The sequence below is a fragment of the Anomaloglossus baeobatrachus genome, chromosome 3 (genome assembly GCF_048569485.1).
Source record: "Anomaloglossus baeobatrachus isolate aAnoBae1 chromosome 3, aAnoBae1.hap1, whole genome shotgun sequence".
Classification (NCBI taxonomy): Eukaryota; Metazoa; Chordata; class Amphibia; order Anura; family Aromobatidae; genus Anomaloglossus; species Anomaloglossus baeobatrachus.
Genome location: NC_134355.1, coordinates 400,329,090 through 400,356,605, shown reverse-complemented (window position 1 = coordinate 400,356,605; position 27,516 = coordinate 400,329,090). Strand labels below are relative to the sequence as shown.

At 46.1% G+C, this 27,516-nt stretch overlaps 1 protein-coding gene across 4 annotated transcripts; it reads left to right on the top strand.

Annotated features, from left to right (window-relative positions):
* Positions 1-3,076: 3,076 nt before the first annotated feature.
* Positions 3,077-27,039, top strand: PTP4A1 (protein tyrosine phosphatase 4A1). 4 transcript variants are annotated; one of them, XM_075340258.1, is made up of 6 exons: positions 18,757-18,876; positions 19,118-19,214; positions 21,578-21,670; positions 23,342-23,472; positions 23,832-23,906; positions 25,810-27,039. In XM_075340258.1, exons 1-6 carry the CDS (start codon positions 18,872-18,874, stop codon positions 25,925-25,927), a joined length of 519 nt encoding a protein of 172 aa, XP_075196373.1. In that variant the 5' UTR covers positions 18,757-18,871; the 3' UTR covers positions 25,928-27,039. The 4 variants fall into 4 exon arrangements, with proteins under 4 accessions (XP_075196371.1, XP_075196373.1, XP_075196374.1 ...); XM_075340256.1 differs by lacking the exons at positions 18,757-18,876; positions 19,118-19,214 and adding an exon at positions 3,077-3,460; XM_075340259.1 differs by having other exon boundaries at positions 18,757-19,214; positions 25,814-27,039.
* Positions 27,040-27,516: the final 477 nt, after the last annotated feature.

Genomic DNA, 27,516 nt, shown 5'->3' with positions numbered 1-27,516 from the left:
AATAAACTGTTTTTTTTTATCCACCATTTTTTAACTCTACACTTGCCAACTTAGTAATGGGGGGGGGGGTCCTGATATACGCCTATCTATTACTAACCCCTGTGCTTGATGCCAGCTGTCAATTCACAGCTGACATCAGCCTCAAAAGTATTACCCAAATTGCCACCAAGGTAATCGGTAAGAGTCAGTGAAAAAGCCAAAATTGGCACATCTAAAGGATGCACCACCTCTGTGCCAACTGCGGGCTTTTATTTTCAGGCTGGGAGGAGCAAAATAACCATGGACTTTCCCAGCCTGAAAATACCAGAGGGTTGTAGCCCTCAGCTGTCTGCTTTACATGCACTTGTTACCAAAGATAGGCAGGAGTCCAAGTCATTGTTTCCTTTTTATTGTACACAGCAGTGTACAGGCATTGTTTCACATGAGAAAGCTTATTGATTGGCTGCACTGAAGCCTTTCAACAAAAAAGTGTCGAGTTCAAGTGCTGGATAACCAGGGTCCAGTGCGAACCCCAAGCTTTACCGTTAGGGTGCGCTCACACGAGCGTGAAAATCGGACAAGTGCAATGCGAGAAAATCTTGAATTGCACTCTGACCAATGTTAGTGAATGAGGGCGAGCAGTTGGTCAGCTTTTCTTGCATCCAAATTCTGGATGTGAGAAAAGTAGCAGCATGCTCCGATTCTCTGCGAGAGCCGTATCACTCGTACCCATTCATGTGAATGGGTGCGAGAGAGACATCAGACTGCACTCGGATGTTATGCCAGTGCAGTGCGATATACGCACAGGCTGACAATGGAGGAGATGGGGGGATTAACTCCTCTCCTCCGCAGCGCCCACCCTCAGCTTCAGAGCTGTGACCTGATTGCTCTCGCATCTGATGCCATACGCTAGTGTGAGTCCAGACTTAAGGTTTGCTCATCCTTAAACAGGAGTAACATTTCTGGAAGACGTTATGTCACAGTTCTGCCCACTGTGGTGCAGCTGGCCAAATCTGGAGTGAAAAAACTTCATTTTGTACATAAACTTTGCAACACTTGAAGGTTTATGGTGAAAACCCTTCATGAATTAGGCCCTTAATGCTTGAGCCTGCTCAGGTCCAGACACCCACAGTCAGCCGGGCACTGCGGTCCAAGCACAGACCCCAATTGTAGATGTCTGACTCCAGTGTAAGGAAAACTGATCAACAAGCTCTTATCCAATGAGGACAAGGATGTAAAACAATCTTCTCAATCATCAGAAAAATACACAGAATTGATTTTATAAAGCTTTACGGGATTAAATTTAACCAAGAATAAGGAATGGGGTTCACAAAAACGAGCTGCGCTACCTCCCAACTCTGTGCACGCAGCGCTCCTGCTCCGTACACGAGTCAGGAGACTGCAGCAGCCAATCACCAGTTTCGGTGGAGTCAGCATGTGACCGATTAATAGCGGCACCTCGGATACTCTCTATTGTTGGAAACGTTCCGCCGCCGGATATTCTCTGCTATTGGATATGCTCCGCTGTCAGATACGCTTCGCTGTCAGATATGCTCTGTTTTTGGATATGCTCTGCCGTTTGATACTCTCTCGCCATTGGATACATTCTGCTGTCAGATATTCTCTGTTCGATGCGCTCGGCCATTAAATATTCTCTGCTGTCGCAAATGCTCTGCCGTCGTATACTCTCTCGCCGTCGGCTCTGCATAGGCGTCGGATACATTCTGTTGTTGGATATGCTCCGCCGTTGGATACGCTATGCTGTCGGATACATTCTACTGTTGTATATTCCCTGTCGGATACACTCCGCCGTTGGATATTCTATGGCATCGGATACGGTCCGCCATTGGATATTCTATGCCGTCGAATACTCTCTTGCCTTAGCTCTACATCGCCTTCACATACATTCTGTTGTTAGATATTCTATGCCGTCGGATACATTATACTGTCGTATATTCCCTGTTGGATACACTCCACCGTTGGATATTCTATGCCGTCGGATACATTATACTGTCGTATATTCCCTGTTGGATACACTCCACCGTTGGATATTCTATGCCGTCGGATACATTATACTGTCGTATATTCCCTGTTGGATACACTCCACCGTTGGATATTCTATGTCGTCGGATACTCTCTCGCCCTTGGCTCCGCACCGCCTTCGGATACATTCTACTGTTGGATATTCTATGCCGTCGGATGCACTCTCGCCCTTAGATCCGCACCGCCTTTGGATACATTCTGCTGTTGGATATTCTATGCCGTTGGATATTCTATCGTTGTTGGCTCCGCACCGCCTTTGGATACATTCTACTGTTGGATATTCTATGCCGTCGGATGCACTCTCGCCCTTAGATCCGCACCGCCTTTGGATACATTCTGCTGTTGGATATTCTATGCCGTCGGATACTCTATCGTTGTTGGTTCCGCACCGCCTTCAGATACATTCTACTGTTGGATATTCTATGCCGTCGGATGCACTCTCGCCCTTAGATCCGCACCGCCTTTGGATACATTCTGCTGTTGGATATTCTATGCTGTTGGATATTCTATGCCGTTGGATATTCTATCGTTGTTGGCTCCGCACCGCCTTTGGATACATTCTGCTGTTGGATATTCTATGCCGTCGGATGCACTCTCGCCCTTGGCTCCGCACCGCCTTCGGATACATTCTGCTGTTGGATATTCTATGCCGTCGGATGCACTCTCGCCCTTGGCTCCGCACCGCCTTCGGATACATTCTGCTGTTGGATATTCTCTGCTGTCGGACACATCCCATCTACCACACAGATAAGTGCAGCTTGAGTGGTAACAAGCTCACAAGTGACCTCTGCAACCAATCAGCGCCTCTAACCTGCCATGGAGACATGCTAGCCGCATTCTGATTGGCCACTACGTACATCAGCGCCAGTAGTGATTCAGTCACAGACAGAAGCCGCTTTCTGACTGTTATCGCCGCTATCCAGTCCCAGCCTCCCACAATCCTCCATTCCAGGCCGGTATGACTCCCCCTCCTTATCACACGGCCACCTCCTCCGCAGCGCCCTTCCCCCCAGCACACAAGACGTGGGCTCTTTGATTGTTCAACCAGTTCGCACCGGCTTTTAGCGGACTGACGTCAATGAGGCACGTCTCGCGCCGTAACGCCCCTTTCCTGGCAGCGAGGTGCGCAGTGATTGGTCAGGAGGGCGGACACGTCACCATAGATATATAATACTGGCTTTGTGACGCAGGCAGCCCGGCGTAAGTGTGAGTCGTGCGTGAGCCGCGTCCCATGCTGGTCACTGGGCACGAAGAAGAAGGCAGTGAGAGGTCGGGGCCGCATCCAGCCCGTCACAGGAGCCCGTACCACCGCGCCCTAGCTACCGGACACCGCAGGCTGTATGCTCCACCAGCGGCCGCCCCACGGCTCCACCCGCGATTCTTCCTAGGGACCGGCTGTATGATTAAGATACAATCTTCAATGAGTAAGCATAGCCCTGTAAGTATCTGCTCCGGTGCGGGGCTCTGTGCGGCGGCCATGGCTGCTCCTCCATTGTGCCATCAGCAGACGGTATAATCCGGATTGTTGTCTGCTCCCGGTGCGGACCTGGGACATGGCATGTCGGGGCTTGTCTGCCGTGTGCGCTAATCTGCGGATTACACCGGGGCTCTGATAATGGTGGTGCCGGGGATCTGGCTCCAGCCTGGAAGATTACTGCCATGTAGATAAGGGGATCTCCGAGAGCAGCGTAATGTGAGGGCAATGAGCCGGAATCCAGGCAGGGCTGCTCTGATCTGCCAGTGCACACCTGTGATTGACAGCTTCATGTGTACACTGCATAGGCAGAAAGCTGACAACCAGTGGTGGGGGTTATACAGAAGTCATGAATATGGATGACTCCATGGCAACAGGTTCACTAGTGATCTACTGGGAAGTTGTGTGGTTTGTATTTTTTTTTTTTTTTTTTTTTTTTTTTTTTTTTTTTTTTTTTTAAGGTGGTGAGAAGAAATTCAGAAATTTGTCCCAAATGTTGCTTTTTGGGCTTGTATTTTGTGTCCTGAGTTTTTTTTTTTTTTTTTTAAGGTGGTGAGAAGAAATTCAGAAATTTGTCCCAAATGTTGCTTTTTGGGCTTGTATTTTGTGCCCTGAGTTTTTTTTTTTTTTTTTTTAAACTGATACCACTTTGGGGTAGACAGTGTTTTGACTGACTATTCTAATATATGCTGCAACCCAAAAAATGAAATTTTGGGGATTTATATTTTTTCTCACACTATGCAGTATACTGATCAGATTCATCTATTATGATTGGACACTTCTGAATGCAATGATTCCAAATGTGTGGGGGTTTATACAGTATTTAATAACCCCCTTATGAGATGTGATGCTGCAATCATCCTGCTATGTAGATCAGGGCACCACGCTGTCCAGCAGAAGTCATCTCCTTTAACTGGTTAAAGGGAACCAAACATCAGGATTTTCATGTATAAGGTGCAGGACTGGCACTATCAGGCACATTGTGTACATACCCTTAGGGTGCAGCTCGGGTGTTTAGGCTGTGAAATCCAAGTTTATGAAGTTTAAAAACTGATCGTGTTTTTGATTGATGTGTGCACCTCGCTGCTAATGTCTGGCCGGTTTTGCACGTGATTCCCGCCCCCGCCTGTTTCTCCCTCTCTCTGGCTGTATGTAAATTTCTAATCTTCAGTTACATGGCGTCGGAGTTGGCGCCTGCGCATAGCGCTTATCTCCAGCGCCATGTTTTGAAGCCCGCATACAGTGTTTGGTGTCTGGGAGGGCGGCGCATGCACCCTCGCTTCTTCATATCTCGTTGTGACAGCGGGAGCACGCGGTGTCACAACAGGACTGGAGAACAGCTGATCTTACCGATATCGTGGCAGACGTCTACTGCAGCTAATCAGGGTAAGATCAGCTGTGCTCCAGTCCTGTTGTGACTGCGGGAGTGCGCATGCTGTCGGATTAGCAATATATACCCAGAACTGCTCGTGGTTCTGGGTGTATATTGCACCTGACAGGTTCCCTTTAAAGGGAACCAATCACCAGGATTTTTGTATATAACCTAAAGCCAGTGCTGTACTGGCACTATCAGGCTGAATCTCTACATACAGTGCTGTACTGGCGCTATCAGGCTGATTCTCTACATACAGTGCTGTACTGGCACTATCAGGCTGATTCTCTACATACAGTGCTGTACTGGCACTATCAGGCTGATTCTCTACATACAGTGCTGTACTGGCACTATCAGGCTGATTCTCTACATACAGTGCTGTACTGGCACTATCAGGCTGATTCTCTACATACAGTGCTGTACTGGCACTATCAGGCTGATTCTCTACATACAGTGCTATACTGGCACTATCAGGCTGATTCTCTACATACAGTGCTATACTGGCACTATCAGGCTGATTCTCTACATACAGTGCTGTACTGGCACTATCAGGCTGATTCTCTACATACAGTGCTGTACTGGCACTATCAGGCTGATTTGCTACATACAGTGCTGTACTGGCACTATCAGGCTGATTTGCTACATACAGTGCTATACTGGCACTATCAGGCTGATTCTCTACATACAGTGCTGTACTGGCACTATCAGGCTGATTCTCTACATACAGTGCTGTACTGGCACTATCAGGCTGATTCTCTACATACAGTGCTGTACTGGCACTATCAGGCTGATTCGCTACATACAGTGCTGTGCTGGCACTATCAGGCTGAATCTCTACATACAGTGCTATACTGGCACTATCAGGCTGATTCTCTACATACAGTGCTGTACTGGCGCTATCAGGCTGATTCTCTACATACAGTGCTGTACTGGCGCTATCAGGCTGATTCTCTACATACAGTGCTGTATTGGCACTATCAGGCTGATTCTCTACATACAGTCCTATACTGGCACTATCAGGCTGATTCTCTATATACCTTTTAGTGGGCAGCGCAGATGTTTGGGTTTTCAAATCCAAGAAAGTGAAGTTTAAAAATTTGCCAACTTCTTGAGTGACACTTGACACAGAGCAGATACTCTGGGTGGGTATTCATATGGATTCCTGCCCCCTCCCTACCTGTTGTTCCTCTGTTCAGTATGCTAAAGTTGTTCAGCTTTTTCATCACTAAAATGACGTTGGAGTTGGCGCCTGCACATAGCGCTTATCTCTGGCTCCATCTTTGTGAAGACCCTTTAATTCTAGTCTTATGGCTGAGGGCGGCGCATGCACACTCCTTCAGCTCTGGTTGTGACCACAAGAGCGTGCGCGGTCATAACGGGAGTGGAGAACAGCTGATCGTAGCTATTAGCTGCAGAAGAATCGGGCAGCCCGGTATCACCCGGATGCTTGTGTTTTTGTTTTGTTTTTTTTCCTCAGTATTGTCCATTTCTAGCCTTGCCACTTTTGTCTGTCAGGCTCTGGAGCTGTCCCCTCTACATGAAAATCATAGTGCAAATGCTTGTTTTTGTTTTTTTTTAACTCCATTCATTTTTGCAGTTGCTATAAACTGTTTTCTGTGCACTATTTGCACAGGTTAAAAAAGCTACATGTGAAAAACCCCTGTGCCTACTGATTTTCTGCATGACATTAGGCCACGTGCACGCATTGATTATTTTACCTCAGTCTTTGTAGCGAAAACCAGCAGTGGGTGACACAGACATGGTGCTGTGTTTCTATTATACCTTTCCTCTGTCCACTCCTGGTTTAGACTTAAGCGGGCTTTACACGCTACGACATCGCTAGCAATTTCTAGCGATATCGAGTGTGTAAGTACCCGCCCCGGTCGCACATGCTATATCGTGAGATCGCTGCCGCTGCGAACATTATCGCTACGGCAGTGTCACATGCACTTACCTGGTCGGCGGCGGCGCTGTGACTGCCGAACAATCCCTCCCTTAAGGGGGAGGGACGTTTGGCTGGCCGCTTAGTGACGTTGCGGTGACACCGATCAAAGCTGAGGGGCGGAGATGAGCGGGACGTAACATCCCGCCCACCTCCTTCCTTCCGCATTGTGGCAGGTAAGGAGACGTTCCTCGCTCCTGCGGTGTCACACATAGCGATGAACATGGATAAACAACCCTTACAGATTTTTGAGTTTAGGACAACCTCTCCATGGTGAACGATTTTCATCATTTTTTGAGGTCGCTGGTCAGTGTCACACGCTGCGATATCGTTAATGACGCCGGATGTGCGTGACTAACAACTTGACCCCGACGATAAAACCTTAACGATATCGTAGCGTGTAAAGCCCCCCTTTAGGCTATGTGCGCACGTAGCGTTCTGTCTCTGCAGAAATGTCTGCAGCGATTTGAACAGCACATGTGTGATTCAAATCGCTGCAGAAAGTGAAGAAAAAAGCAGATTCCATGCGCTCTGACTGCAGCCCCTCCCATAGACAGAGCGGGGGCTGCATGCAGAGAGCACGGAATAAGTGACATGTCACTTCTTAGAACGCGCGCTTCGGGCAGCAGACAAAGTGCTGCGCTCTAATACGCCACGTGCGCACGTCTCCTGCATAATCTTCATAGATTGAGCAGAGGACGCATGCAGTTACGCTGCGGTGCAGATCGCAGCGTAACTGCATGCAAATATGCAAAGTGCGTACATAGCCTTAAACATTCTGAGGTAAAAAAAAACTCCAAATACTCCTGTGCCCGTGGCTTAAAGTCTTTATAGTTTTCAAAGTGCGGCCTAAACACTTCTATTATGTAAAATAACAATCTGATAGTACTTATCTTCCCCAGGTCCAGTGATGGCTCTTCCCTGCTGCAGCAGTGGGTCCATGTTGACAGCTCACAACACTGCAGCCAGTCACTGAACTCAGCATCTCGACCAGTGTAGGTGACGCAAGCTGCTGTGCTCAGTGATTAGCCTCAGTGGTGATGTGAACCATTGACATGTCACCAATGCAATTGAAATTGAGACCAGGGCAGCAGTGGAGAGCACAGGACCTGGGGAGGGAGAGCACAGGACCTGGGGAGGGAGAGCACAGGACCTGGGGAGGGAGAGCACAGGACCTGGGGAGGGAGAGCACAGGACCTGGGGAGGGAGAGCACAGGACCTGGGGAGGGAGAGCACAGGACCTGGGGAGGGAGAGCACAGGACCTGGGGAGGGAGAGCACAGGACCTGGGGAGGGAGAGCACAGGACCTGGGGAGGGAGAGCACAGGACCTGGGGAGGGAGAGCACAGGACCTGGGGAGGGAGAGCACAGGACCTGGGGAGGGAGAGCACAGGACCTGGGGAGGGAGAGCACAGGACCTGGGGAGGGAGAGCACAGGACCTGGGGAGGGAGAGCACAGGACCTGGGGAGGGAGAGCACAGGACCTGGGGAGGGAGAGCACAGGACCTGGGGAGGGAGAGCACAGGACCTGGGGAGGGAGAGCACAGGACCTGGGGAGGGAGAGCACAGGACCTGGGGAGGGAGAGCACAGGACCTGGGGAGGGAGAGCACAGGACCTGGGGAGGGAGAGCACAGGACCTGGGGAGGGAGAGCACAGGACCTGGGGAGGGAGAGCACAGGACCTGGGGAGGGAGAGCACAGGACCTGGGGAGGGAGAGCACAGGACCTGGGGAGGGAGAGCACAGGACCTGGGGAGGGAGAGCACAATCCGAGTTATTTTACAGTACTGGAAATTTTGGGGGTCCACTTCTCCAAAAGTGGCCAAAAACCTTTACTGTAGTTTAAGCTTTCAATTTAGGGAGAGTGCCTATGTCTGATCATTAGGGTCACAAAGGTCTGACCTTTTGCCCCATCCCCAGTGATCTCGAGAAAAGAGCTTTAGGCTATGTGCGCACTAGGCGTTTTTTTCATGCTGCGTTTTTATGTGCGTTTTTGTCTAAAAAACGCACCCGCGGCTAAAAAAACGCGGCAAAAACGCATGCGTTTTTGCCGCGATTTGGTGCGTTTTTTGCTGCGTTTTTGCTCACTGCGTTTTTAATCAGTGCACAATGCCATTAAAGATTGTTGATGAAAAAAAAAAAAAAAAGGTCTGATGTCATTTCCTTCTTCAAAATGTTCATTGTATGCAGGAGAGCAGACAGCAGCTGCAGAACTACAAGTCTCAGCATCCTCCATTCACTAGTGTATGCAGGAGAGCAGGCAGCAGCTGCAGAACTACAAGGCTCAGCAGCCTCCATCCAGGACTGTATGCAGTTTTTTGCCCAAAAAGAAAAAAAAATGACATGGGCTTCGCCATATTTTTCTATGCTAGCCGGGTACAGCAGGCAGATACGGGCTGCCCCCAACCCCCAGCTGCCTATTTGTACCCGGCTGGGAACCAAAAATATAGAGAAGCCCTTTTTTTTTAATTATTTCATGAAATAATTAAAAAAAAAAAAATGACGTGGGCTTCGCCTAATTTTTGAGTCCAGCCGGGTACAACTAGGCAGCTGGGGATTGGAATCCACAGTGCAGGGTGCCCATGCTTTCTGGGCACCCCCACTGCGAATTGCAGTCCGCAGCCACCCCAGAAAATGGCGCTTTCATAGAAGCGCCATCTTCTGGCGCTGTATCCAACTCTTCTAGCTGCCCTGATGCCGGGTGGCTAGCTAGGTAATAATGGAGTTAGGGCTAGCTGTATATTATCAGCTAGCCCTAAGCCCGAAATTCATGGTGTCACGCCAATATTAGACATGGCCACCATGAATTTCTAGTAATGATAAAAAAAAAACACAAAACACAGAAAAATATTTTTATTAGAAATAAAACACAACACAATTAGTGACTCCATCTTTATTGAAATTAACCCCCCTCCGCAGTAATCCTGGGTCAGGGTCCCGCGCCGTCCAATCTGGATCCAATATCATCTGATCGGTTTGCTGGAAGGCAAAGTGATCAGATGATGTGTCAGGTTAAACTACGTGAATCACATGACACATCAGCTGATTGTATAAAAGCCGATTATACAATCAGCTGATGCATCAGTAGAAAAAAAAAAAATAATAATACTCACTTATGTGCTGTGCTGATTACCGGCAGCTCCTGGAGCGATCGATTGGACAGGAGTCTGATCCCGTCCGATCGCTGCAGCAGCTGCCGGTAATCAGAGATGAAGTCCCCTGACGGCAGGATCAGCTGATAGCCGGCCGGGCAGGAAAAAGCCGGCGAGACTACGATCAGCTGATGCGTCAGGTGACTGCATCAGGTGATCCCTCGCCAGGTCCTGCAAGCAAGGTCCTGCCCCGGGGAGACTGCACACAGCCAGAGCGGCGGGACCGGGAGGAGATGGGAGCGGGCATTGCACCGGACCCTGCAGACAGGTGAGTATATATGACATTTTTTTATTTTTCTACTGTTCACTTTGGTTTTCGCCGCTGCCTCCACCTCCCGCCCAGACATGGCGCCGCACGGAGCTGACATGCACAGGACGGGAGGTGGAGGCAGCGGTGACGGTACCGGGAGGATTCATGCTTCTGTGTTTACCAACAGAAGGAATCCTCTTCCTGTACACGTCACTGTAGTGCCCACCCCTTGCGTTTATAGCTGCGTTTTTAGTCATAGAAACGCGGCTATATGCGTTTTTCATTGCGTTTTTAACATCTCATTGAATTCAATGAGTGAAAAACGCAGTGAAAAACGCAGAAATAATTGACATGCTGCGTTTTTGTGGTCACCACAAAAACGCAGCTAAAAAAAAACGCTGTGTGGGGACAGCACTTATGAAAACCCATTGACATTGCTGGGGAAGCAATGTCACTGCGTTTTCTGCACAAAAACGCGGTAAAAAACGCCGCTAAAAACGCGGCAAAAACGCCTAGTGCGCACATAGCCTTACAGAGCCGGGTCTTTAGATTTGGTGTCTACTCAGACCCTTAATCCCATAGATAAATGGAGCAGACGTCAAGCTTTTGCGCCTCTGCTCCATTTGAAATGGGCCTCTGCAGGTTACTGCGATGGCTGGAGGCCCAGTGGTTAATCCCCCGGCAATCGGTAAGGGGATTGTGAAATTCTGGGAATACCTCTCTAATCTGCTTACTACGTTTTAGAAAACGCTGCAATTACAATGTATTACTTGTACTGATCAGTTACAGCCTGGGGTGGAGATGCCTTTAGATCTTGTGAGCATAAATTGTTCCTAGCATTCCAGAAATTATATAAGCTGGTCCACGGTATGGGTGCCACTCGCTTCAGTTGGTGCCATTAAAGGGAATTTGTCACAATTCTTGCTGCCCAAACTACAGACCGTATTAGTCCAAAGCCTGCATTAGCAATGTGTTACACTACGGAGTATCAGACTAAAACCTAAGTGTGGCCAGCGGTGAGGGAGCTAGTGCATGGGGCATGTCACCCCTGGGTCTTAGGCTGTGTTCACATTTCCGTTTTTTTTGTTTAGTTTTTTTTTTTTTGCATCAGTCACCTGCGTTGCTTGACGCTTGTGACTGATGCGTTGTACAACGGCTGACAAAAATTGTCATGAGAAAGCGGATTTCGTTGGTGAAATGCTTTCAATATAAAAACGAGAGCCAGCCGCCGGGAGATCAGCTGATCACTCTCAAAAGCCAGCGGCCGGTTTTTATGAGAGCGATCAGCTGATCTCCCGGCGACCGGCTTTTGGGCGCGATCAGCTGATCTCCCGGCGACCGGCTTTTATGAGAGCGATCGCTCACAGAAGCCGGGCGATCAGGTGATCGTTCGGCCGCCGAGAGACATTGATTTGAATGATTAATTAAACACAAGATCTGAGCATGCGTAGTGAAAACAAAAGAATTCCGCTGCTCAAAAAAAGTTACATGCTGCGTTCCTGCTGCCCGACGGTCAGTCGTTCAACTACTGATCAGTCAAGCGGCAGATGCAACGCAAGGGCATCGGTTGTAATCCGCCGCTCATACAAGTCTATGGGAACAATGGAATCCGCTAAATGGATTGCGTTGTTTATCATAGCGGCGGATTGTGACTAATCATAAATGGAAATGTGAACATAGCCTTACCTGCCCACTGACTGTTATCTGTGTACATGGGGAAAGACATTGGGCAGGGAAATGCCAGCTCGGTCGTGCCTTTTAGACTAGTCGCCTCTGACCATCAGCATGGTGACTTTTTTTTTTTTTTTTTTTTTTTCCTTCAGTTTGCATTTTTTTATGGGAAATGATGTCAGTAGCACTAATTTTATTGTCTTAAAGTTAAATATTAAAATAAAAGGTTTTTTTTTTTTTTACTTGCCTAGTTTGGAATTTTTCCTCATTTTAGTACTTTATGGTAAACTGAGTGTTTAAACCTACAACTTGTCAAAGCAAAAAACAAACCCCTGCTATATGGGTATGTCTATGGGGAAAAGGTTCTTGGCAGAAAGGGAAGAAAAGACTAATTCAAACAAATTGGCTGCATCCACCAGGGGTGAACAAGTGATCACTGTATTGTGCAGATTTGGTCACTTATTTCTAGTTAACGAAAAGTGGATCCTAAATTGTGAAATGTGCCAGAAGCATGTAGTCTTGTTTTGTATTTACATTCTTGATTCTGGCTTAAAAAAAACCCAAAAACCTGCTGATATCTGCAACTTGTGAAGGAGGGCTTTGCTGCCGGGCACGTGCGTCCCACGAGAGCTGTGCATGTAGAAGAGTTGCTGCCGGGCACGTGCGTCCCACGAGAGCTGTGCATGTAGACTCATGGAACGCATGTGCCCGGCAGCAGCAAGAGCTGTGCATGTAGAAGCTTTGCTGCCGGGCACGTGCGTCCCACGAGAGCTGTGCATGTAGAAGCGTTGCTGCCGGGCACGTGCGTCCCACGAGAGCTGTGCATGTAGAAGAGTTGCTGCCGGGCACGTGCGTCCCACGAGAGCTGTGCATGTAGAAGCGTTGCTGCCGGGCACGTGCGTCCCACGAGAGCTGTGCATGTAGAAGAGTTGCTGCCGGGCACGTGCGTCCCACGAGAGCTGTGCATGTAGAAAAGTTGCTGCCGGGCACGTGCGTTCCACAAGAGCTGTGCATGTAGAAGAGTTGCTGCCGGGCACGTGCGTCCCACGAGAGCTGTGCATGTAGACATGTTGCTGCCAGTGCTTTCCTCCACTTGACAACACATTTTTGTTGCTTCTAGTGGTTGTCGGTGTGCATTACTGCAGGTTATATGATGTGCCCACCACACTACGGTGTTAATGGGCCCAGCCTTTCAGATTGTTGGCGACAAGTGTCATATAGTTTGACAGTTGCATACAGCGGTGTCAGTTGTCATCTACTTGTGACTTGTCTGCAACTTGGTAATTCGATTATAATTTGGCTGGAAAGACTTTTTTGACATCAAGTCACTGTAACTAAATGGAACCTGTTGGCTTTTTTATATTTTATAGAAGGTGCCTAACAACAAATATATTTTGTTGAATTATTTAATCTCAATGTATAAACTGATTTATGGATTAGCTGCAGGTCTTGTATATGACGGTGGTGTGCGTTCAGACTGATCTCATCTGGCTTATGTAAATCCCATACATGTGGTCACATGACAACCCACACGTGGTGGGAAATCGTACGGATCGCACTTCCAGGGTTCAGCAGCCTGCAGTCATGTAAAAGACCTAAGTGGTTGAGGTATGTATGTATGTATGTATGTATGTATTACATAGCAAGTCATTAGTGACTGCAGACTTTGCTTCTGGAACAGGATAACTCATTTAATGCAAAGAAACCACAGCACTAGTTGCGCTCAGCTGCTCTTTTGCAGCATATATACAGAAGTGTGTTCCAGAGATCCTTTTATATGGTGGGAAATGCATCTTAAAGACTTGGTGGCCTTTCAGGTGTAATAAAATATCTTTAGTTCCATCTTGCCATCCCCACTGAACAAAGTGACTAAGGCTGTGTGCCCACGCTGAGTTTTTTTTCTTTTTTCATGAAGACTGCAAGGAAAAACGCATCACTGCAAAGTCTGAGAATCCTGACTTATTGTGCACATGTTGCAGATTTTTTTTTTTTTTTCATTTTGGTGCAGGAAAAATCTGGAGCATGTTCATTCTTTCTGCGTCTGATATCCAATGCAGCTCGATCACTTCACTTCAAAGGATTATCTGTCAGTTCTGCACTTGCAGCAATAACACTTCGCCTCACACACCATACGTCCGGCATGGTCTGTGAGGCGATCTCTAGCTCAGTAACCCAGGGTCGTCATGGTGTGATTAATCTCCCTGCCTACTGGATGCTGCCATCACAATTTATATTGGCATTTAGGGGCTTAAACTGCTGGGAGCGGCTAGCAGTGACAGCCGGGTGTCCCCTGTAACGTTACCCGGAGATCCAGCGTTTATCGCGGGGTTACTACCAGTTGGAGCATCCAGTACTAAGTTTAAATCCTAAAGCTGGGGTCACACATAGCGACGCAGCAGCGATAACGACGGGCGACCTGACCTTATCAGGATCGCTGCTGCGTCGTTACATGGTCACTGGTGAGCTGTCAAAACAGGCAGATCTCACCAGTGACTAGCCCCCAGCCAGCAGCGACACGTGGAAGTGATGCTGCGCTTGGTAACTAAAGTAAATATCGGGTAACCAAGGAAAGCACTTCTCTTGGTTACCCGATATTTACCTTAGTTACTAGCGTCCGCCGCTCTCGCGCTGCCAGTGCCAGCTCCCTACTCTCCTAGCCAGAGTACACATCGGGTAATTACCCGATGTGTACTCCAGCTACGTGTGCAGGGAGCTGGCACTGGCAGCGTGAGAGCACACCGCTTAGCGCTGGCTTCCTGCACAATGCACACATAGCTGGAGTGCACATCGGGTAATTAACCCGATGTGTACTCTGGCTAGGAGAGCAGGGAGCCGGCACTGGCAGCGTGAGAGCACACCACTTAGTGCTGGCTCCCTGCACTCCTAGCAAGAGTACACATCGGGTTAATTACCTGATGTGTACTCTAGCTACGTATGCAGGGAGCAGGCACTGGCAGCGTGAGAGCGGCGGACGCTAGTAACTAAGGTAAATATCAGGTAACCAAGGAAAGGGCTTCTTGGTTACCCGATGTTTATCTTGGTTACAGCTTACCGCAGCTGCCAGAAGCCGGCTCCCTGCTCGCTTCAGTTCGTCGCTCTCTCGCTGTCGCACACAGCAATGTGTGCTTCACAGCGGGAGAGCGAAGAGCAAAAAATGAAGCAGGACATTCAGCAATGACCGGCGACCTCACAGCAGGGGCCAGGTCGTTGCTGGATGTCACCCACAGCGACGGGACGTTGTTGCTACGTCATAGAAAATGGTGACTTAGCAACGACATCGTTGTCGCTGTGGGACACAACCTTAAGGGGGGATTTTCGGACAAGTGATTGGAGTCTTATCTATGACAAGCCTTGTTGACCTATTCTAAGGATATGCAATCCGTGTTAAAGCAGTGGACAACCCATTTAACTTTAAAAGACGTGGACCCCAAAAAAAATCATACATCAATCTAATGGCAAGTTTACAAAACGGAACATAGTATCATAGTATCAGTTTTTAAGGTTGAAGGGAGACTCTAAGTCCATCTAGTTCAACCCGTAGCAGGAAAGGCCTGTAGCAAGGAAACATGAGTTTTGTTTTTTTTTTTTTTTGGTTTTGATCAGACTGAATGAAGCACACTGCCAAGTCACAAACTGCAGTGGGTTACTAAACAAAAAAATGTGGCACTTGGGCATCACCTCACCAGCAGGGGAAGCAACCTGGGGCCCTATAGAACCGAAGCTGTAATGCAAAAGCCCCTATGGCTCTAAGCCACACCATGCCAACGGCACAGCAACAATGGCTGCCACAAAGGTCCAAGTGAAAGGAGCTATAAAATGCGCCTTCCAGATATTCACACTGAGCTGAGAACAAAAAATAGCAGGAACCCCTCTTGCAATCATTGCTATTAAAAAAAAAAAAAAAATCTGTGTCAAATAGGTGGCGTTCTAGTCCCAGCAAAACAGAGTGGGTAGTATGCAATTTACCATAACTGTAGAAAGATGTAGACAATACATCCAAAAAATGCTGTCTGAGAATGTGGAAGGTGAGTTTTCCAGCTCCTGTGTGGAGGCAATTACTGCAGTTATGTGTTGCCTGGAGTCTTGGCCTCTGCCTTTTTAAAGGGAATCCAACCAGGCTTTGCAATATAAGCTGAGGACAGCTTGCTGCAAAGGTTAACTAAACATCTGTGCTTCTCTTATCTGTGTCCCAGCTATTGTTTACGCTTACTAAAGGCTTTATTGCTTTGTGATTAAAGGCCCAGTCACACACACCAGTGATCCCGTAAACGATACGACCTGATAAGGATCGCTGGTAAGTCGCTGGGAGGTCGCTGGTGAGATGTCACACAGTCAGATCTTACCAGCGATGCAGGAACAATACAGGTCGATGCAGGAACAATACAGGTCGCACTAGTGACCTGTGTAACGATCTCAGCAGTCACTGTGACCCTGTCACACAGTGTCAAACACAGCAATGTGTCCTGCTCAGCAGGACATCGCCTTTGAAGAAAATGGCCTGGACTATTCTGCAATGACTAGAGATCTCACAGCAGGGGCCTGATCGATGGTAGGTGTCACACATAACGAGATCGCTAACTGGATCGCTACTGCGTCACAGAAGCAGTGATCTCGCTAGCGATCTTATGTGTGACAGTACCTTTACACTGGTGTGATCAGACATGCAGGGAAAGATGTGGGCTTGGCATGTGAGCCTGCATCAGAGACATGACGTACCAGTACATCCAAGGTCATGAAGGGCTTAAGGCCACATGCACACATTTACTACGGGTTTTTACCTTTAATATTTTGTAAGCCAAATCCAGGAGTGGGTTAAAGAAAAATACAGAAGTGGTGCCCGTGTTTCTATAAGGCCGGGGCCACACGGGGATTACTGCGATTCCCCTCGCATGACACTTGGCTCATGCTAGCAGTACAGCAGAGTTGAGTGTCATGCAAGTGTCCCTGCGACTGAGGTCCAACCGTGCGAGCGGACCTCAGCTGTGGTGGCGGGCCGGCACAGGGGAGGGTGGGATTTATCTCCCTCTCTCCTCTGTTGCCGGCTATTGCCATTCTCATCCTGCACTCGCGGTACACCGGTGTACCACGAGTGCAGTGTGGAGGGGTTTATTTTTTTTGTTTTTCCGCACTCAACTTGCACAGATTTTTATTCCGTGTGGCTTAGGCCTTAAACTTTTCCTCTGATTGTTCGACTCCTGGTTTTGGCTTACACATACTGAGAAAAAAAACCTCTCCAAATACTCAGTGTGTGTGCACATGGCCCAAAAGTTCTTAAATACAGCAGCGGTTTGAAGAACACATGGTTTGAAAAGCAAACTTGGCATTCTTGATGCATCACGAGGTGTGAAGGACAAGTGAGTTATGTGGTAGTGGACTCTTGTCCCTGTGCTTGCCTCTTTTTCAATTTAGCGTGGTTTTTCATTCTAATTAGAGAAGCAATTAGGAGAGAGCTTGACTTCTCAGAGGTGGACCAAAACTAACTAAAATTGTAATTCGTAATGTCTAATTGCTTTAATTATTTTTTTTTGTTTTGATGAAATTTCGTTTGAGAATCCCCAAGGCATGCGAGGTTACTCAAAAGGGTTATTTGTGCCTTTGTCCACACACTAAAGCGAAGTGACGTGGGTTTCAGTGGGTGGGATAGTCACTGTTCTACTGAGCATGTGTTGGTTGTCAATTCTGACATGTGCAGTATGTTGCTTTGTAATCTCAATGTGCGCTCATTTAGGAGCACTGGGAAGTGACGCGCTGGTAAGACTGCACTCTGGTAGTGCCAATTATAAGGTGACAACTTTCTGACAAAGGACCCACCCCACTCCTGAAAGTGACATCTGTCCCTTACAATGCACATTGACAGTGCACCCTCTTGCCAGCTCGTCACTTCACATTATAGGTGTTAGGGTAGAGCACTGTCACTGTGCATTGAAAAGTATATTGCCCATTGACAAGGGAGCTCATAGAGAGCATATGTTGGAATTGATGACCAACGCATACTCGATAGAGCAGGGACTAGCTCAGCTCCTGAAATGGACAATGCTGACTCTTCATTTCAGGGTGGGACTGAGACCACATTTCCCCCCTTAAGTACTCCAACATACACTGGGAAATATTATAAAAACTAACATTTTATGAAAGAAGGGGGGAAAAAAAGTTGGAGAAGGAATGATAGTGAATCTTTTCTATGTTTAGACACTAGGCATTAAAATCGGTGTTATTTCAGACCACCCTTTAAGGAAGACTTGGTGTCTTCTATGGTAGTAATGTAATCTTCGCGGCAGTCCAAATCTGTGTCTGCGGTTTGTCATGCCGTACTGTGCGGCCTCTGTCTTGAGGAGGTCTGCCTAATTTTCCGATCAATTCTGCAGAAATCCCTGACCAATGCAGTAATTTATGGTTAATTGCTTAATGTAAGTAATACCATTTCTGGTAATCCAGAATATAACATCCACCAGTAAATTCCAGATCTAAAGGCACACACACAGAGATAAATCTATGGCAGATCTGTGGTTGCAGTGAAATCATGGACATATTGTTCCATTTGTACACAGCCACAAACCTGCCACTGATTGTCCACAATTCCACTGCAACCACAGATCTGCCGCAGATTTATCTCTGTGTGACAGGGCCTTAAGTTCAAAGGACTCGGTAACTATTTTCAGTGGATTTCGGCTGCCATCTTTGTATACCACTTCCAGTGCCGGTCTGCTCAGGTTACTGAAGTTACCATTGTATTTTGTGGGCGCTGTGATTAATTGTATGCATTTTTTCCTTTCACAGCAGTTCTGTGGTGTTCTTGGTCACACATTTATGGAGTTTCTGAAGGGCAGTGGAGACTACTGCCAGGCACAGCATGACCTCTATGCAGACAAGTGAACTGTAAAAGAAATTCATTACTACTCCACTAAGAAACCCCCCTAAGAGCCGCCAACCTGGAAAAGAGGTGTTGGATTGAATTTGGCAGTGCACTTTAAGTAAGGGGCTGATACCTGGATGGGGTAAATATCCGTGCGCTGCGTCTCTTGTGTCTCAGTATTACTGGATTGAAGATTTGCTCTCGTAAGGAGGCTCATTTCATTCATTGCTTCCATCCAATCAAGCTCTGAGAAGTTTATGTGGAGTAAAGCTGACTTCAGTTTATAAACATAATTTCCTTTCGTGATTAACTTTTTAAGTTTACGATCGTTTTTTTTCTGTATCAATTCGTTTTTGTTTTCTTAAATCGCAAAAAATGGCAAGAATGAACCGCCCTGCTCCAGTGGAGATAACCTACAAAAACATGAGATTTCTCATCACCCACAACCCCACCAATGCGACCTTAAATAAATTCATAGAGGTAAGTGTTCCTGTTGGAAGGACTCGTTTAAAATAGATCTGGCTACTTGATATGTTAGAGCTGCAGGTCCATGCCTGGTAGCCAAAAATGTTGTCAATTTGCTATGAACAGCCTGGAATGAGTGATGGCAAATTTGGTTTTGTTAATCACCTCCTCCAATTCTCAACCTGTCAACCTCTGCAAAGAGGAGACATGGATACCGCTCTGCTGGATTACACCACTGACTAGGACATCTTTAGTGTAATAATCGTCCCCATAGGGAATTATGTCCTTAACTGTACCGAATTTATCAAAATTGCTCATGCCATTTTGTTTTAAACTTAGAGGACTTGTCAGGTACAATATGCACCCAGGACCACGAGCAGTTCTGGGTGCATATTGCTAATCCCTGCCTAACCGTCCCTGTATACACTAGCATAGAGCTCTTTAGAAAAAGTATTTCTAAAGATCTTTTATCGTATGCTAATTGGCTCAGGGACCAGTCCCAAGGGCTTTACTTCCCTTGCTAGTCGGCCCTATTAGCATGTTGGTACGCCTCTGTGGGTATTATAACATAACATGCTAATGAATACACAGCGTCAGGATGATCTCACTCACCCCTCCGCTGCCCATCGCATGTGACACTGGATTTTGGCTCAGTGTGCATGTCCCCGGAGCGTCTATGAAGCCGGGTGTACGCGTCTCAGCTTCAAACTGGAGTAGCGCGCGATGACTGAAGCTACAGGATCATGTGAACTGAGCCGAAATCCAGCGATCGGACGCGAGATGGCAGTGGAGAGGTGAGTGAGCTCATCCTGAGGCTGCGTATCATTAGCATGATAGTACATCCCTTAGGGACGTACTAACATGCTAATGGGGGTGACTAGCAAGGGAAGTAAGTCCCCTGGGACTAGTCCCTGCGCTCATTAGCATACAATCTAAGATCTTTAGAAATACACTATATATAATATATTTCCCTTTATCTGTGCTAGTGTATACAGGGACGGTTAGGCAGGGATTAGCAATATGCACCCAGAACTACTTGTAGATCTGGGTGCATATTGCACCTGACAGGTTCCCTTTAAGCTAGACCTTGTTAAGACACATTTACATTTAGGCACATCTTTTATCAATCCATTAGTTGGCTTACATCAATCCTGTAAGTGATGGCAAATTATGGTGCAGGTTTTGCACACTTTTGCCCCATCCATATTAATGCCACACTTTTTTCTTGCCAATTCTTAATAGGCCTTGGATCTTTGATAGAAAAAATGTACCAAAAAAAGGAATAAATGTGGTGCAAAATGTAGACAGTGTCTTTGTGCAAGGGATCCCTGGGCCCCAAGTATTTAAATTTTGCTAGTATAATAGAAAAAAAAAGGTTTTGCCATAAACGTAAAGCTGTAATATACTGCATTTTCGCTAACCAGTGTCCTGAAGGGCATCCTGTCACCAGTTTTCGCAATATAAACCAAAGCTATTCTTTAATGCCTCCTTTCCTACAGTGTATTAAACTGTATAAAAGTACTCAACCACTTCTGCATATCTTCCACCCCACCCCTCCCCCCCCTGAATTTTTTTGTCTGCCCTCCCCAACTTTAACTGTTTACTGAATGAGAGTCCTCCTATCCTCAATCTCCATCCTCCTACCCTGCATGTAGTTGACGCGTCCTAGGTCAAACGCACAGCACCCCCCACCCCACAATCTCACTCTTGTGCATGCGTGCTTCGCCCTGTGCATGTGCCGGCTTTACTTCTTGGTCATCGATGCCCTTTGGTCTCTTGATGCATGCCATTACAGAACTTTTCTCTGACCTAATCAGGGCAGATGAAGTACACCTGTGCAGGAGTGAGTTTACAGGCACTGTAAGATGACTTGGGATTTGTCATCCACATGAAGCGATGGCAAGATCAGTGATTCCAATCAGCCCTCACAGTATTGGGGGTATTATAAAAAGTCCATCTCTCTGCAAATCCATACACTACACACTTCATTCTGAAAGCTGAAAAGAAACCAGTCCCACGCTCAAACTACTGACTCTGGACCCAGGCACCTTCTATTGAAAACCTCTGACATTAGGATGGTTACTCAGCCAATCGAAATGAGGTGTCATAACTTGGTCATTCCAAGAGCTATATAAAGGACCAGGCAACAAACCTAAGTGTGAATAAAACCATCCTTAAATACTGGAGGGTTCTTTAAAATAGTTCTTCTTTGGACAGGGGCGATCAGTGTAACGGCAGATACTGACAGCACAGATGCCCAGCTGCTTGTCTTGGTGCTATTTTGCTTTTCCAGTAAAACTTTAGCCTTAGTTTTTTGGGTTTTTGTTTTGTTTTTTTTTTTTCCTTCATGCAATTTTATTTTGTTTTTGTTGTAACAGGAACTTAAAAAATATGGAGTTACTACAGTTGTAAGAGTGTGTGAAGCCACCTATGACACTGCCCTTGTGGAAAAAGAAGGAATTCAAGTTTTGGTAGGTATAATTGGCTGAAAGGTCATTTTTCCAGTATCAAATATTGGCAGTACGTGGTCTAAAGCAAGCCCGTACATATTGACTGGCTGCCAAACAATGCTTTGGCCAGTGCCTCCATACACAGGCGTGCCCCTGTGTTCTGAGATGGCAGCTGACTGGCACATCAGCTAGTGGTTTATTTCTGGGACAACCATGCGATCAACAGTCCAAAATCAGAGATGCGCGATCAACACCTTCCCCGACAATTAGTCGGAAAATGCCCCCATAAACCTTACGGTTGGCCAACATTAGTCAGTTTATGGGGACCTTAAAGGGTGCTTTACATGCTGCAACATCGCTAGCGATCTCGTTCGCTATGTACCGTATTTTTCGGACCATAAGACGCACTTTTTTTCCCCCCAAATGTTGGGGGAAAGTTGGTGGTGCGTCTTATGGTCTGACTATAGGGCTGCGGCTGGGAATGAGGGTGCTGCGGGTCATCGGGGGCACGAGCAGGCAGCAGCAGCGCCTGCTGTGACCACGTGGGCTCGCTCATTACATATGCACGCCCATCCTCCCGCCCATCTCTCAGCGCTGAAGTCGGCACTGACAGGTGGGTGGGAGGACGAGCGGGGACGTGCGCATAGCAAAGAGCCGGCCGCATGATCACCCCTGGCAATTACAGCCTGGAGTGATCATGTGCAGCTGTATTCACTGCCCCCCGCGCGTCATTACCAGCGCGGGGTGCAGTGAATCAGTGCACTCACCCGTCCCTGTGAGTGGAGCAGTCCCCCTGCTGCACGCGATGTCTTCCTGTCTGTGCCGGTCAGCTGATCTGTGCTGAGCCGGTCAGCTGATCGGCACAGACAGGAAGACATCGCGATGCAGCAGGGGAACTGCTCCACACAGGTCAGTGGCGCAGAGAGGAAGATATGATCGGTGCTGGAGGGAGTGAGGAAAAGGTGAGTATAAACGTTTATTTTTTTTCTCTGTGCTATAGGATACAGGCCATATACCAGGATGGTATATGAGCACGATGGGGGCATATAGCAGGATGGGGGGGGGGGTATGTGAACAGGATGGGGGGGTATGTGAGCAGGCAGGATGGGGAGGTATGTGAACAGGATGGATGGGGGTATATGAACAGGATGGATGGGGGATATATGAACAGGGTGGGGGTATAGGAGCAGGATGGGGGTTTATAGCAGGATCATATACAAGGCAGGAGGATCATTACCAGGATGGGGTACCTTAGTAGAGAATTTGGGGACATTACCCCCATAAGTGTCAGCAGCAGATCCTCGCCCCCATAACAGTGTGTCATGACCACATTTTTTGCTTAAAGTTTTATTTTCCCATTTTCCTCCTCTAAAACCAGGGTGCGTCTTATAGTCCGGTGCGTCTTATAGTCCGAAAAATACGGTAACATGCCAGATCGCACAAAAAATGACCTATGTGCGATCCCGGCAAATCGTATCTGCGATCTGGAATGTCGCATTGTTAACGAGACCGCTAGCGATTGTCGCAGCGTGTAAAGCGCCCTTAAGTGTTCTGTGTAGTGTTCTAGAATTCAGTTGTGGTCCTAAAGGGCTCCCTATGGTGTGGTCTTCTCAAACGCATCTTGTGACTAGTAAAATGTGATTTGGCAAATACAATCTTAAGTTATGAATGTTTTTCGCTTGTATCCTACAGGATTGGCCTTTTGATGATGGTGCCCCACCTTCTAGTCAGATCGTCGATGACTGGTTAAATCTCCTGAAGGCCAAATTCCGTGAGGAACCTGGCTGCTGTATTGCAGTTCATTGTGTTGCTGGGTTGGGAAGGTATGTTACAATTTACTTATTGGTAGTTGCATAGTGTACAATATTAAACAAACTCCTCTTAAAATTGAATGCTTTTTGCTGAACTAATGTATTTCTCTAAATTTGACTGTCTTAGATTATGCTTTGGTTCATGCATAGTTAAAAAAAAATTGGATCAGTAAGAATCACAGCAGTATTGCTGGTAAAAACCACAGCCAACTTAAATCTAGGGTTATATGGTCATAAAAAAAGTGCTTGGTCCCTCTTGTATCTTATCAATAATTTATTTCTAGAAACCATTTTAAAGTGCATACAATATCGCATTTACGGCTTTGTACGACTAGACTGGCTTAACAATCTTACACGGTCTTCTCTTCCAGAGCTCCAGTACTTGTCGCTCTTGCTTTAATTGAATGTGGGATGAAATATGAAGACGCCGTTCAGTTTATAAGGCAGTAAGTATACAGCACTCAAAGTGCAAACATTCATGTAAAATTTAAGGCCATTTAGAGAAGTTGACATGTCAAATTATGGTTGTCCCAGCTTTACTGGAACAGTGACCCTTTAAGATGTGTTTTTTTTATACCAACCAAATTACAGAACTATCTGGAGGTATAAAATGCAAAAAGCACAACTAAAACAGTTTGATATTAGTATTAAAGTGAAATTGTTTAAAATAAAAAGAGAAATTACAGTATCTTAAAGCTAAAACCAACATTTTTTTTGTCTTGTTTTAAAAAAAAAAAAAATATATAATTAAGAATCAAAAATGCAAACTGCATTTTCACACTACTTTGTGTTTTTCACAAAGATTAGTGCCTTCTCTATAAAACTATATAATACAGATTTCAGTCTGTTTTCTATGGTTTCAGACTAGTCACAATACAGACTTCCTACATTAATAGATCTTAGACGTAATGAGGCTGGTGTTTCTCTAATGAATCATTTTTTTGAATGGTTATATAGTCTTTATTTTTTCTTTTTTTTTTTCTTTAAGTCTTCAATACTGATATATTGCAGTTCTAGCTTTTTTATCTTGTTCTTGCTGTTAAACTTTTACTTTGGATTATGCAGCCACTCTGATCTGAAGCAGTTAGTGTATGCACTTTAAAAATCTTAAGACCAGTTTATTGTATGTAGTTTGTATTGTGAAATCGAATACCCAATATCCTATAACAGAATTCAAATTCCTGATCAAGCATGCTTAATCTGGACATTAATCCTGGTTTGCCTTCCTGATGGGAGATTCATAAATTTGACTTGGAGAGCACATTGTGCAGCTTAGCAGATGTGGGTCACCAGGTACGCCTACCATGGCAGTAATAACAAGTTTGTGTGCCTTAAGCCTGCTTTACACGCTATAATATATCTTACGATGTGTCGGCGGGGTCACGTCGTAAGTGACGCACATCCGGCATTGTAAGGTATATTGTAGTGTGACAGGTACGTGCGTACGTTCATCGCATACACGTCGTTGAGTCCTGACGAATTGCACGTTGGGTTGTTCAATGTTCCCGAGGCAGCACACATCGCAGGGTGTGACACCCCGGGAACATTGAACAGATCTTACCTGCGTCCCGCAGCTCCAGCCGGCAATGTGGAAGGAAAGAGGTGGGCGGGATGTTTACGTCCCGCTAATCTCCGCCCCTCCGCTTCTTTTGGCCGCGTGACATCTATTGTGACGCCGAACGTCCCTCCCATTCCAGGAAGTGGACGTTAGCTGCCGACATCGAGGTCGTATGGACGGGTAAGTACGTGTAACGGGGGTTAATTGTTTGTGTGGCACGTTCAACAAATTGAACGTGCCACACATACGATGGGGGCGTTGCAAATCTCATACGATATCGTATGCGAAATTGCATCGTGTAAAGCAGGCTTAAGTTACCAGGTTTTTGCCACCTTATCTAAGAGCAGCCTAATGTTGGGGGATAGATCCTGATTCTAGCAATGTCACTTACTGGGCTGCTTAGTGTAGTTTTCATAAATTCACTGTTTTTAATCAACAATAGATATCATTAGAGGACTACTTGGCGTGCTGCCAGGTAGTCCAGCATATTCATGAGCTCTGTATAACTGATAATCTGCAGCAGTTATTTTATCTAAATAACAGCAAACTGGTCAGTGAAGGACACATCGCTAGAATCGGGGTCTGTCTCTACATAATACTACTCAGGCAATGTAGCAAAAACCTAGTCACAGTCCCTTTTTAAAAGGGGCTATTTACTGGAACTTGTTGGCTGTGATTTACCAGCTAAGAGGCCCCAATAATGGTGTGAAGCTGGGTGCACATTTCTTCCTATGACACTACTGAAATATGTACTCCATGTTTTTACCTAATTTTATTTTTTTATTTTCCAGGAAGCGCCGTGGAGCTTTTAATAGCAAGCAGCTGCTTTACTTGGAGAAGTATCGTCCTAAAATGCGGTTGCGCTTTAAAGACCCCAATGGCCATCGTAACAACTGTTGCATTCAATAGAAGCGCCCCTTCCTAGCTCCAGAATAAAATGACAAATGTAAATCCGAACCGGATCCAATGCTAACACCTGGTTAAATGTTTTATAGGTCAAGTAATTCTTTGAAAATGTTGCAGCCTTCCAGCTTGGAAGCTGCTGGTGTCACGTAGATAAATAATGTATTTGAGCTTGAATTATTTGCTTATTTGTTGTGTATTTTAAAGTCCCTTTTTGCTAATAATACATCTAATCATGCAGTAGAAAGAAAAAAACCTGATGGTTCATCTGTTTCCCAAAACCCGTATCAATGAAATGAATGACCACACAATGCCAAAACATCCAGCAAATGTTCTATTTCTAGTGCAATACTTGTCAGCGGTGGTGCACTCTTCATATATTGCCTAATTTGCTGGCTGCTCACTGTATGTTTACATCCCACACATTGCTGTAATATCTGGGCTTGCACAAATCGTTTATAGTGCAAGTTTTTCCCTTTAAACCTTGCCAATCATGCATTGAGTAGGCGTTTTGCCATATCATCTCAACTTCTTCTGTAGAAGCACACCGACCATATTGTAGAAGTCTCCAGACAAAGCCTTATTGTTGGAATTACTGTCGGCACCACATGGTGCGTCTTACGTGGAGGACCTTGATGTATTTTTCTTTTCTCTAGTAAAATGTTGCCTTTTGTCTTGTGCAGGAAGTGTAGAATATGCCATTTTTCTTCTGTAACTTTTTTTTAAAAAAAATACATGTAGATGCTTAAACGTAGTTGGTTTCTGAAAGGTCCTTTCTTTAACTGTACGTTTGGACAATTTTTCAACAGTTGCTTTGTGACTTTATTTCCCTCCCAGAGTGTCTGCTTTTCCAAAGGCAGATCTCAATGTCTGTAATTTTTTTTTTTTGTATGCCTTTTTTTGAGCTTGTGTAATTTAATATTTGGATACTTGATTATTTTGTTTTATTATGTAATTGATAAAAAAAGGTGATCTGTATCAATGTTAGCTCAACCATATATTTATACTGTCTTGGGAATGTGAGGTGTTAGTACTGTGGGAGAATAAGTTACCAGTGTTTCACCAGCTTGTAAAATGTAGTATGAAAGCATAAACCTAATAAAGAAGGATTCAAAGTCTGATGCTTCATTGGGCTTGTCCTATGCATGGACTACTTGTATGTGCGGCAGAGCTTTTTTGAATGATGCTGTGGGAAAGTCTTGTTTTGTCTCAATGATGTAAAAGTCAGTGCAGAATGTACAATCTCCTTGCTTTTAGGGTGCTTTTCAATCTGCGATTTTCCTTGTGCGAGTGCGATCCGATAAAAAAAATCGGATTGCACTCGCACCACATTGTTAATCAATGACAGTTTCATCTGTCCAGTTTTTTTTTTTTTTCTGCACACAAATCTGGCTCTCAGTATAATCGCCACATGCTGCGATTTGCACCAAGTGTGTGTGTGTGTGTGTGTGTGTGTGTGTGTGTGTGTGTGTGTAAAATCGCACTCGCATGTCTGTGTGCATTGCACTACAGTCTCATAACAGAGGAGATTCATAACGGAGGAGATGGGGAGCAAATGCTCCCTCCATCTTCTCTGCTCCGGTGATGCGATCTTG

Excerpts from the sequence above, each read along its gene's own strand:
- PTP4A1 (XM_075340256.1), top strand. The coding sequence starts at position 3,254 with ATGCTGGTCACTGGGCACGAAGAAGAAGGCAGTGAGAGGTCGGGGCCG. Across the intron at positions 3,461-21,577 it reads CAATGAGTAAGCATAGCCCT|GAACTTAAAAAATATGGAGT; the intron begins GTAAGTATCTGC and ends TTGTTGTAACAG. Across the intron at positions 23,473-23,831 it reads TGTGTTGCTGGGTTGGGAAG|AGCTCCAGTACTTGTCGCTC; the intron begins GTATGTTACAAT and ends CTTCTCTTCCAG.